Source organism: Scaptodrosophila lebanonensis, unplaced genomic scaffold, assembly GCF_003285725.1.
Source record: "Scaptodrosophila lebanonensis strain 11010-0011.00,11010-0021.00 unplaced genomic scaffold, SlebRS2 tig00000224-arrow-arrow-pilon, whole genome shotgun sequence".
Lineage (NCBI taxonomy): Eukaryota > Metazoa > Arthropoda > Insecta > Diptera > Drosophilidae > Scaptodrosophila > Scaptodrosophila lebanonensis.
Window position 1 is genome coordinate 464,526 of NW_022060621.1, and position 12,787 is coordinate 477,312.

A 12,787-nucleotide genomic window follows, 5' to 3' on the forward strand; every position below is an offset into this window, starting at 1 on the left:
CTCAAGCAGCAGCATACGCGGCATCGCGAGGGCAGCAGCGTAATTTTGGCGCACCAGTAGCAGCCCATTCCACAACGGCAGCGACACCGCCATCCACAACGCAACAGCAGACACGTCAGTCTGCGCCATCAGCAGCGGAGGATAGAAAAGCCGGTGAGTCCGTTCCTTGGCCACGCGCCGTGCCTGTTGTTTGCGGTTGAGCAGCAACAACCAGGCAGAGATCCCACGCGCCGTTTGTCCTATAATGTTGATGTGAGCTGTACCTGCCGGGTCCCACACGCCGCCCCCTTTAAGTTTCTGCAGAAGAAAAAAAAAGGAAAAGAAAACAAAAATATATATCTTAACAAGTGTAGTGCGCTTGCCTCGCGCAGCATAACCGCTTTTCAATTCTTTTTTTTTGAGCCCAGAAGTAGGCAAAGGAGTTATTTTGGTTCTCTTCTGTTTGGTTGTTCCTATTTCGTAGGATTTATCGCCCTCTGGTGGATAGTGAAAGTGGTAACGTCATCAAGAATTTCTTTTGGCATGACACTCGTTGTCAAAGGACGGAAGAAAGGAGGAATTCCCGCAAACAAAGGTTTCCTTTCTTCGATGTTGGTCAAGCTCTTTCTTTTTGGTTTCGACCCCTGTAGTGAACAGTTGTGCGCGCTTAGCTCGATTATAAGTGGAAAAGTTTAACTTATACCAGATTATTTAAAAGTAATATTGTGGTGAACGTAGCCCAGAGATATAATTATTTATTCGGTCACTGTCCAAGCGCCGTATTTACCAGTAAGTGGTCTGTGTCTTGCCTGCAAATTTTACAAGGTTAGTGTTGACTTTTTGCTTTTTTTTGCACCATTTCCATATGTGTTGATTAGTAGGAATGTAATTCTAATTTAGAGCGAGCGAATGAAGCAATAGAAGCCCACCCAGAACCGAGGGAATTAGTTCACATAATTTGTGGTGCTGTTCCAGTTAGGGTAGGTCATTGGCATCATATATATATTTGTTTTTTTGTTTGTAACAAGGCTCTCTTATATTTAGAATTGGCACCACAAGTGCAAAATCAAGCACAAGTGCAGTTTCAAGCACAATTGCTATTTTGTTCGAGGTCTTAGAACAAGTGCAGCCTACCCCTCGAAAAGCTCTGCACCGACTCCGTCACCCTGAGGAAATAGGCGACAGTTCACCGTCGGCCTTTATATACGACAGTCGCCGCGTGCCGTTCAATTTTTAGTTCGGACGTAGTGTGCCGAGTCAGCTGCTTATGAGATTTTACCCAGTGGAGTCATTGACCTCGGGCCACCGAAAAGGGAAATAATAACTCGCGTCGAACGGGCCAGCAACGGGTCTACGTGGAAGATTCGGCTTGAAGCTGAAGCTGCGACAAAAGTCGGCTAAGGGTCCGTCCCCTAACCTTAAAAAGGGCGTAGACGACACCCATTTCCTATATAGTTATATATTCTTTTATTTTATGGTTTGGATTTTTTTTTCTGTGAAGTCATTTTTTTTTGTTATAGTGCATATATTGCGATAAAAATTAGTGAAATATTACATACATATGTACATATATGCAGAAGCCAAAATATGCGCTAGCGCAATGCAAAAGAGAAAATAAGTTTTAACACCACCAATATAGTGAAAAAAAAAAATGTACAGCAATTTGCTTTGACGCCGCCGCCTCTCTCGCGTAATATTGTTCTGTTTATCAGCTGGCCGCCGCTCACAAAAGATCTTTTGGACGTGGATCCACCAGCTGTGAATGTGAGTACTCGCTTTACTTATTTACTCCGCCTCTCTGAGAGAGCTTTTTTGTTCTTTTTTTTTGTTTGTGTCTGAGGGCGAATGCGCGGGTGCCACAAACCGGCAAGCAATATATATATATATATGAATTATTATTACGATAAATATATTGTTTGTCATATGTTCGCTGCATACGGCAGGCCACTTGCTGTCTATAGTAATTACAAAAAAAAAATGTAATTAAAAGAATTTAACTTTGGAAAACTTCCTTTAAATTATTTAAATTTGCCAGTCATATTATTTTGCCCTGATGCTGCACTTATACCTTTGAATTTTTAAATTGTTAACCATAATTTTTATTATTTTATAAATTTTAATATTTGCCTTTACATTATATACATCTTTATATGAATTGGTACGATTGATAAGCAAGGTTGAAATTATTTTTATTGTATGGTTAACCACCACGAATAGGTATCTAAATGAATTTTATTCCAAATTTAAATTAAATGAATAGTTACACCACGATGTTTTAACGTGTCGTAATTTATTAGAAGCCATGACGAGAGGTGGGTTTTTGACGTAGGTTCTGGTAATATTAGGGATCACCGGTTTCGACCTGCGGCCAAAGGTGATCATGGTAGGGTGGGCACCGAACCTGCTGACGCAACACCAGCAGCGCAGCAGAGACCAGAGGTAGAACCCTTTACAACGACAATTTAGTTTTTCCGTACTCGCTTTCTTTTCCGATCTAATACTTTCCTCCAGACATACCAAAAACAAAATATCCGTGAAAAAAAATAAATAAAAGCACGCGAATTTTAATGGCATTAAATATTAGCGATCGAGCAGGTAGCACTGCAGCCATAAAGAAGAACCACCCCCATATTGCCGACAACCGCCGTAGCCGGAACAAGCGCGTGCTCCGCTTAGCCGCTACACCCACCATCATTTTGTTATCTTGGTTGAATATTTTAGTCCTTCCCTTGTCCTAGTGATTGAAGAAATTAGCATATTGTTCACAATTGTTGAAATAGCTAAAAATATATCAATTATCTTATGTGTTTAGGCAAGACTCGCTGGATATGTCATAGCTTCAGATAGCAATGACTCCGCTGTCTAATTCTGCTTAAGCCATTTAATCCTTGTGCTGCTGCAAAACTGGGGAGCCAATGTTGTCTATTGGTTTTACGTGGAGTACTGAGCTACGGCCATTCCATTGGCGCAAACAGTTGAACAGCTACACCCTTCGGTTGCATGATGGAAGTTACTTCACTTTCAATATTAAGTGCGTCGCCTAGGCAACCAATCCCCTCCCAACTTTTTCTTTTAATTTCATTTTTGAGCTTCAGTTTGGAATCGCAACGGTCAGGTGATCGAATTGTTGTCTTTTGCCTTTTCAATCCAAAGACGTGCTTAAACAAACTAGCTTTCTACCAGGATCCGGCTAAACTAAAGTATACATTGCTAGGCGTGTGTAGGATAGGGTGGAAAACTACCCCACATAGGCAGCATAGTGTTACTGTTTAGTTGATCCTCCTCCTTTATTTTTCCTTTTATTTATTTTTCATAAATTGTCGTTCAAAGAAAACACATAAAAGTTCTAACATACCTAATAAATGCAAACCAATCGCATGGCTTCAAATATCTTCTGTGAAAATTTTGGAATATTTTTATTTTGAATCGATTTGAATAGCTATTAATTAGTATCGTATATTTTATTCGTTATATAGAACAAATTAAAAAGGAATTTGAAAATGCCTTTAGCGCGCAGCCCAGAAAGTTTGCTTTTGGTTGACAGTATTAACCAAAACTGCTTCATTTGTTCTGAAGTAATTGCTCATCAGACTCAGCTTCTGATTACAACTTGCGGCCATACTTTTCATAAGGCTTGTTTTAATACAGAAGTAGGCTCAGCAGGAATTTGTCCAGTGTGTAGGCAGTCTCTGAATCCAACCGAGGCCCGTTCGTTAAGTGGCCTTACTACGGACCATAATACACCTTCTGGTTCAAAACAACATCAAACTAGGGCCCAAACAAGAAAACAACAACACATTTCCCAAAATATGGCTAATCCAGCTGTTCATCCAAATTTGAATATAGAAGTGTCGGCAAATCAGTCCGAAAATGTTTCCGTTGATCGTCGTGTATTATCAGAAACAATTGCTGAAGCTGTTACGGCTGCGATGGCACAACACTCTCAACAGTTAACCCAGGCTATTGTCTCTGGCTTTCAAAGCTTGTCCGCTGCCACAACTAACTCCAGCCCTCATGTACAAATGACGACATTGCCAGCGGTAGAACAGCGACCATTTCAACCACTGTTGGGTCTGTCTCAATCACAAGAGCATGTACAGGCACGACCCGCACTTGGGAGTGAACGAACAGCAACTCATAGTGCAGTAAACTTTGAATTACGTCCAGATCGTATCAGTCAGATCATGGCAAATTGGAAGATTCGGTTTTCAAATAAAGCATCAATGACGATAGACGATTTTATATACCGAGTCGAAGCCTTGACGAATCAGACATTAGATGGTAACCTTGAATTGACTGCTCGATACGCAAGTAATCTCTTTGAAGGCAACGCTAGCGAATGGTTTTGGCGTTACCATAAAAGTGTTTCGCTAGTTCGTTGGCATGATTTGTGCATCGCCTTACGTGGCCAGTTTAGGGATAATAGAACTGACCGCGATATACGTGCTGAGATTGAGCAACGCAAGCAGCGTCATAATGAGTCATTTGATGATTTTTATAATGTTATTGCTGCGTTGGCAGACAAACTGTCACATCCAATTGAAGAGTTTACACTGTTAGAAATAATTCGTGCAAATTTACTCCCCGAAATTCAGCACGAGATTCTGTATGAATCTGCCTCGACAATAGCAGCTTTGAGACAACTTGTACGCAAGCGCGAAATTTTTATAAAAACTCTTCCCAAGGCTCAAACGGTCACGCAACGATTTTTGCCTCGTCGGCAAGTGAGTGCTTTAGATGTAGAAGCAGATTCGCAAATAGCTTCAGATATGTCGGAGGTAGAAGACTATGAAGTGTTGGCACTAGAAGCGTCCTGCTGGAATTGTGGTAGCCAGGGACATAGGTATCAAGAATGCGTGGCTGAACGGCGTGTATTTTGTTACGGTTGTGGCAAAGCCGATACTTACAAGCCCAGTTGTCGAAAGTGCAATTCGCACCTATCAAAAAACCAGCGGTCGCGTGCACCATTGACAAGTGCACGCAAACAATTTGCTTCGATAGCAACCAACACCGAGTAGAACAAATAGTTGATTTGAAGCACCAATCTATTCACAGGAATTCAGATTTTGATGCTTCCCGTTTCGATACAAATTACCCAAATATGTATATTTCTCGTTCTCGTCAAAGAAGAATCGCCTTTAATAAACGTCGAAAATCAGAAATGAAGTTAATTTTAGCCACTATCATCGGCAAGAACCACGACATCCGTCCTTATGCACAGGTAACCATTCTCAACAAAAACGTAGTTGGACTTATGGATACAGGTGCATCCATTAGTTGTATAGGCGGAAAGTTCGCGGTAGAGTTACAAGAAACAGATGCAGACATAAAGCCATTTTCTTCAGCGGTCAAAACTGCTGATGGCCAAAGTCAAGCCATTATGGGGCGAATTAACACAGACGTATGTTATAAAGGCATCTCAAAAAAGCTTACGTTTTATATTGTTCCCTCTTTATCGGAAGATGTATATTTAGGCATAGACTTTTGGACCATATTCCAACTGCTACCATTACATCTAATGACCACAAACTTTAATGTCTCCTCTTTAGAGGATACCTCTATGAAACCACTTTCTGCTTCGCAAAAACAATCTTTAGCAATGGCAATCAGTTTATTTCCCTCATTTGCTAAAAAAGGGCTAGGTAGAACTCATTTGGTTACTCATACAATTGATGTGGCCGATGCGAAGCCTCTAAAGCAGCGTCACTACCCAGTTTCGCCAGCCACAGAGAAGTTGATGTATGCCGAATTAGATCGCATGCTCAAGCTTGGTGTTATAAAGGAGTCAAATAGTGCTTGGTCATCTCCGGTAGTTTTAGTTTGCAAGCCAGGTAAAGTTCGGCTATGCCTTGATAGCAGAAAAGTTAATGAAGTCACGGTAAAAGATGCATACCCGATGCCTATTATTGATGGAATATTAAGCCGCTTGCCTAAGGCAGAATATATAACCAGCTTGGATTTAAAAGATGCCTTTTGGCAAATTCCGTTGGATGCGAAATCTCGCGACAAAACAGCCTTTACAGTTCCCGGTAGACCCCTGTATGAATTTATAGTAATGCCATTTGGATTAACCAATTCACCACACACAATGTCTCGATTGATGGACAAAGTAGTCCCAGCGAATTTACGAAACGAAGTCTTTGTTTATCTCGACGATCTTCTCATAGTGTCCGAGTCCTTTGAACGGCATATTGCAGTTTTGGAAATTATTGCCGCGCAACTAGAACGCGCCAAGTTGACCATCAATGTAGAGAAAAGTAAATTCTGTAGAAAAGAAGTAGTGTACTTGGCACATGTGATTGGCAATGGCACTATTCACACAGATCCAGAAAAAATATCGGCTGTAGTCGATTTTCCCGTACCTAGATCGTTAAAACAGGTTCGACGTTTTCTTGGTATGACAGGGTGGTATCACAAATTTATTCGAAATTATGCAGCCATAGCTTCCCCCTTAACTGACACTTTGAAGCAGAAGCGTAAATTTTTGTGGACCCCGGAAGCACAGCAAGCATTTGAGTCGTTGAAATCCCAACTGTGCAACGCTCCAGTTTTGCATAGCCCAAATTTTTCTGCCCCTTTCTTTTTGCATTGTGACGCAAGCCATACTGGTATAGGCGCAGTACTTATGCAGGAGAACGCTGAGGGAGATGAGATCCCTATTGCATTTATGTCACGGAAGCTCAATCAGAGCCAAAGAAATTATGCAGTGACTGAAAAAGAGTGTCTTGCGGCTGTGATGGCAGTAAAAAAGTTTAGAGCTTACATAGAAGGCCAAGAATTCACAATTATAACCGACCACGCTTCACTTAAATGGTTGATGACTCAAGCAGATTTAAGTTGTCGATTGGCTAGATGGGCACTTAAGCTGCGGGGTTTTAAATTCAAAATACAACACCGGAAAGGCAGTAAAAATGTCGTACCTGATGCGCTGTCACGAACGCATACTAAGAATTTATCCGCTCTCTCTTTAAGCAGTCTCATAGTGGATATGAATTCCAAAGAGTTTGAATCAGAAGAATATGTTGAGCTGCGAACAAAAATTCTGTCTAACCAGGCTAAAATGCCAGATCTCAAAGTGGTTGACAATTTCATTTATAGGCGCGCTGAGCACGCTATTGGCGAAAAAGTATCCGATGATGCATGTTGGAAGCTTTGGGTTCCAAAGTCGCTCGTGCACGAAGCACTTAAAGTTGCGCATGAACACCCTATTTTTGCACACTGTGGCATAAACAAAATGTTAGACAACCTTAGGCGTTTATACTATTGGCCAAATATGGTGAATAGCGTCAAAGAGTTTGTAAACAATTGCGATATCTGTAAAGGATCAAAGCATCCCAACCGTACGCTAAAACCTCCATTGGGTAGGTCGGTTCAATCGGAAAGGTTCTTTCAAAAATTATATGTTGACTTTTTAGGCCCCTATCCGCGTAGGTCCGGCAATATAGGTATCTTTGTAGTATTAGATCACCTATCGAAGTTTCCGTTTTTAAAGCCAGTCAAAAAGTTAACGGCTGACGCAATAACATCGTTCATGGAAAATGACCTTTTCCACTGTTTTGGCATTCCAGAAACAGTAGTATCGGATAACGGAGTGCAGTTCAAATCCTTAGCATTCAATGCAGTATTAAAGAAGTATAACGTTAGCCATGTTTATACTGCTTACTATGCACCGCAAGCCAATGCGTCGGAAAGGGTTAATCGATCTGTTTTGGCGGACGTATAGTCCGGATCAGAGGAACTGGGACGAGCAATTAAGCAGTATTTGCTGTGCCCTGCGCTCTAGCGTACATTCCGCCATCAACACAAGCCCTTATCGGTTAGCATTTGGCCAGCATATGGTAACCAATGCTACTACATATAAGTTGCTGCGAAACCTAGACATGCTAGATGATCGCTCCGTTCAATTTGAACGGGATGATGCCTTTGAAATTATTCGGCATAAGGCTAAGTACTCTATGAACGCTCAACGCAATCGTAATGAGCGAACTTATAATTTACGCACTCGAGAAGTCACTTTTAAAGTAGGCCAGGAAATATTTAGGCGCAATTTTCAACAGAGTAATCTGACGCAAGGATTTAGTGCAAAATTGGCTCCAGCCTTTGTCAAAGCCCGTGTCAGTAAAAGGCTAGGAAATTGTTATTACGAGCTTGTAGATTTACAAGGCCGTCCGATAGGTAAATATCACGCCAAGGATTTAAAACAGTAATGGTTTGAAGTATTCCTGTCTGCTCGGTTCAAGCGTGTATCCCTCTTGTGCAGTGTTCCACCGCCAAGTGTGATTTCAGTGGGGGGGGAAATTGTAGTGCGCTTGCCTCGCGCAGCATAACCGCTTTTCAATTCTTTTTTTTTGAGCCCAGAAGTAGGCAAAGGAGTTATTTTGGTTCTCTTCTGTTTGGTTGTTCCTATTTCGTAGGATTTATCGCCCTCTGGTGGATAGTGAAAGTGGTAACGTCATCAAGAATTTCTTTTGGCATGACACTCGTTGTCAAAGGACGGAAGAAAGGAGGAATTCCCGCAAACAAAGGTTTCCTTTATTCGATGTTGGTCAAGCTCTTCCTTTTTGGTTTCGACCCCTGTAGTGAACAGTTGTGCGCGCTTAGCTCGATTATAAGTGGAAAAGTTTAACTTATACCAGATTATTTAAAAGTAATATTGTGGTGAACGTGGCCCAGAGATATAATTATTTATTCGGTCACTGTCCAAGCGCCGTATTTACCAGTAAGTGGTCTGTGACTTGCCTGCAAATTTTACAAGGTTAGTGTTGACTTTTTGCTTTTTTTTGCACCATTTCCATATGTGTTGATTAGTAGGAATGTAATTCTAATTTAGAGCGAGCGAATGAAGCAATAGAAGCCCACCCAGAACCGAGGGAATTAGTTCACATAATTTGTGGTGCTGTTCCAGTTAGGGTAGGTCATTGGCATCATATATATATTTGTTTTTTTGTTTGTAACAAGGCTCTCTTATATTTAGAATTGGCACCACAAGTGCAAAATCAAACACAAGTGCAGTTTCAAGCACAATTGCTATTTTGTTCGAGGTCTTAGAACAAGTGCAGCCTACCCCCCGAAAAGCTCTGCACCGACTCCGTCACCCTGAGGAAATAGGCGACAGTTCACCGTCGGCCTTTATATACGACAGTCGCCGCGTGCCGTTCAATTTTTAGTTCGGACGTAGTGTGCCGAGTCAGCTGCTTATGAGATTTTACCCAGTGGAGTCATTGACCTCGGGCCACCGAAAAGGGAAATAATAACTCGCGTCGAACGGGCCAGCAACGGGTCTACGTGGAAGATTCGGCTTGAAGCTGAAGCTGCGACAAAAGTCGGCTAAGGGTCCGTCCCCTAACCTTAAAAAGGGCGTAGACGACACCCATTTCCTATATAGTTATATATTCTTTTATTTTATGGTTTGGATTTTTTTTTCTGTGAAGTCATTTTTTTTTGTTATAGTGCATATATTGCGATAAAAATTAGTGAAATATTACATACATATGTACATATATGCAGAAGCCAAAATATGCGCTAGCGCAAGGCAAAAGAGAAAAGAAGTTTTAACACCACCAATATAGTGAAAAAAAAAAAATGTACAGCAATTTGCTTTGACGCCGCCGCCTCTCTCGCGTAATATTGTTCTGTTTTTCAGCTGGCCGCCGCTCACAAAAGATCTTTTGGACGTGGATCCACCAGCTGTGAATGTGAGTACTCGCTTTACTTATTTACTCCGCCTCTCTGAGAGAGCTTTTTTGTTCTTTTTTTTTGTTTGTGTTTGAGGGCGAATGCGCGGGTGCCGCAAACCGGCAAGCAATATATATATTGTAGCAGGCCGTCACTCTAATCACCGTAGAAAGTAAGGATGTATACACTTTTGTACTTAGTTTAATAAGCATTAGTGTACACACTGAGAGCATTCCCGCTCTCAGAGGTACACAAGACATAATTTATAAAGAGAACATCACTTTTTGATCGTTCTTTGTACAAGACAGTTGTGTGTAGTGCTTTGTGTAAATAAATACTTACAAACATATATATTTAAAGACCTGACTTTACTACTAAAATCTCAGAAGTGGGATAGTAACGCGCTATGAACGATACAATTGATGTAAACACATTTTCAACACAAATCTTAAAAAATTGGCTTAACGCCTTGGGTAAATCAACAATGGGCTCAAAAGCAGAGCTGGTCGCCCGACTCAACAATATTGAAAAACGTGGCGCATACCCTAAGGAGCCCCAAGCCCAAAATATGGATGAAAATTTTTCACCCAGAAATTCCGAACTTTATGAAAAACAATGTGAAAGTGTCAACGATGAATTGCGTCCCGACGCCAATAGTTCGCAACAATGTGTGCCGAGCAACAACAATTCCCACGAAAATCATAACGGGACCAACATTCCGACGCAAAGCGAACAACAGCGAGCCCTCAACAACAGCGAAGGCGCCGATCACGATGCCAGCAACAGAAGCGAATCGGCAGAAGTAATGCAAGAAGACGAAAAAAGAGAATTGTTACAGTTACGTGCCGAATTAGAAGCAACACAGGCAAAGTTTCGTTTACTTGAGTTAGAGCTGCGAGCAAAATCATTTGACGATGATGGCAATGCTGTTGCTGCCGAAAACTCTTATGCTCTCTTAAAACCAAAACAAATTGAGAGCGAAGAGAACAAATTTACTCCGTTGCACAGTTTTACGTTCGCAAAAGAGATAGTGGTGGACTTCGACGGCAAGTCATGCGTGCGTGCTTGGATCACACAAATAAAAAATATTGCACGCGCCTACAATATTAACGACAACTATTTACGCATGTTGGCCATATCTAAGTTAAAAGACGCTGCTCAAGCTACATGCAAGCCCGGCTCGGATGTCAGAGTCTCTCGACGATTTATTTGCCCAATTGACTCTGGCATTCGGAGGAAAAATATCAAAGGTGGACATCAGACGAAAGGTCGAGACTCGCAAATGGAAAGCCGAAGAAAATTTTTCCTCCTATTTTGATGACAAGATGACTCTTTCACGAGAAATAAATGTTGATGATGACGAGCTGCTGGATCAGATGATCGAAGGAATTCCGCTGGAAAGCCTGCGTGTACAGGCGCGCATCCAATGCTTTTCCGACCCAACGCACATGCTACGGGCCTTTGCCAATGTGCGTCTACCAGTTCGACCAAAAATGAGTGATGGCCCAGAGAACAAGTACGAAGACAATGTTCGCTGTGCCAACTGCAACTGCAGAGGCCACTTCGCCAATGTCTGCAAGAAAGCCAAACGCGAACGAGGCTCATGCTATGCTTGTGGCAAACTTGGTCACCTTGTTGCACAGTGCCCTGAGAGGAAGAGCGTCGTCAAAAACAATTATGTAAGATATTTTAAAATTTTCTTCAATAACCCTGATAATGTTATGCCATTGATTTCAGAATGCCTAATAGACTCAGGAAGCCCTGTCTCATTAATTAAGATTTCACTTATCGACGAAAAAATTATATTGGATTCAGTTAACGATTTATATTTTGGCATGAATACAAGCCACATTAAAACATTTGGAAAAACACAATGTTATGTATTAAAAGGAACAATTAAAATTTATTTTCATTTAATTGTGGTGGCTTCTGAGTCTATGGGGTATAATGTTGTCCTTGGCAGAGACTTTTTAAGCGCATGCGATTTACGTTTAAGCCCAGATGCTTTGAATATGGTTGCTTTAAAGGAAAATTTCAATAAACCTATATTAAGACAGCAACAATCGAAATCCAACACCTTAGAATCTAATGTTGAGGCTTCAAACAACAAAAATGTTCATTATAAGCAAGAAATTGAAAATATTTGTAAGCCCATTGATAAAATTAAAACTTTTACACAAAGTATAGAAACAAAAGATCAATTGTTAGATAAAACTGAAATTAAAAGCGATAGCTTAAACAACGAGATCGTTAGTACAATTGTTAGAAATAGATCGTTAGATAACCAATCGTCAACAGAAATTGTTAGTAAGCTTACTCCAAAAGATAAAATTGTTGCGTCAAATTTAGAGTCAGTTAAACCATTGTTAGACAATTTCGAGAGAAAAATGTTAGAAATCAACCACTTATGCAATGAAGAAGTAGAGTACAACATAGGTAAAAACATAAGCCACTCCTTTCGGCTGCAATTCGTTAAAATGTTTGAAAACGTTTATCTTAATGCGAAACGCCCGTTTGCTCCGTTAGTAAAGTGTGAATTAAAAATAAGTCTTAACAATTCGAAACCGTTTAGTTGCTCACCAAGACGCTTATCATATATGGAAAAAGATAAATTACAACAGTTACTAGATGAATACTTAGAAAAAGGATTTATTAGACTAAGTGATTCCGAATATGCTTCACCCATTGTATTAGTAAAAAAGAAAACAGGTGACTTGCGAATGTGTGTAGATTTTAGAAAACTAAACAAAATTACACTGAAAGATAATTATCCCTTACCATTGATAGATGACCTTTTAGACAAATTGGTAGATAAACGGTGTTCACAAAACTTGACCTCAAAAATGGGTTCTTCCATGTGTTTGTCAACGAAGAAACAGTTAAATACACTTCCTTTGTCACACCATTAGGCCAGTTCGAATGGTTAAGAATGCCATTTGGCCTTAAAAATGCGCCTTCTGTATTTCAACGATTTGTTAACAAAATTTTCTCCGACATGATTAGAGAAAACAAGGTCGTCGTATACATGGACGATATTTTGATAGCAAACAAAAATATTACCGAACATTTAGATACCCTCAAAGAAGTTTTTAAACGGTTAGTTGAAAACAAACTTGAGCTTCGAATAGACAAA

The 12,787-nt window shown here is 40.6% G+C and overlaps 1 protein-coding gene across 1 annotated transcript; it reads left to right on the top strand.

Moving 5' to 3' along the window:
• The first annotated feature begins 10,846 nt into the window (after nucleotides 1-10,846).
• On the top strand, nucleotides 10,847-11,475 carry LOC115630026 (zinc finger CCHC domain-containing protein 7-like). The gene is made up of 2 exons (XM_030526662.1): nucleotides 10,847-11,333; nucleotides 11,392-11,475. Exons 1-2 carry the CDS (start codon nucleotides 10,980-10,982, stop codon nucleotides 11,398-11,400), a joined length of 363 nt encoding a protein of 120 aa, XP_030382522.1. The 5' UTR covers nucleotides 10,847-10,979; the 3' UTR covers nucleotides 11,401-11,475.
• The last annotated feature ends 1,312 nt before the right edge of the window (nucleotides 11,476-12,787 follow it).

Coding starts and splice junctions, on each gene's coding strand:
- LOC115630026 (XM_030526662.1), top strand. CDS start 10,980: ATGACTCTTTCACGAGAAATAAATGTTGATGATGACGAGCTGCTGGAT.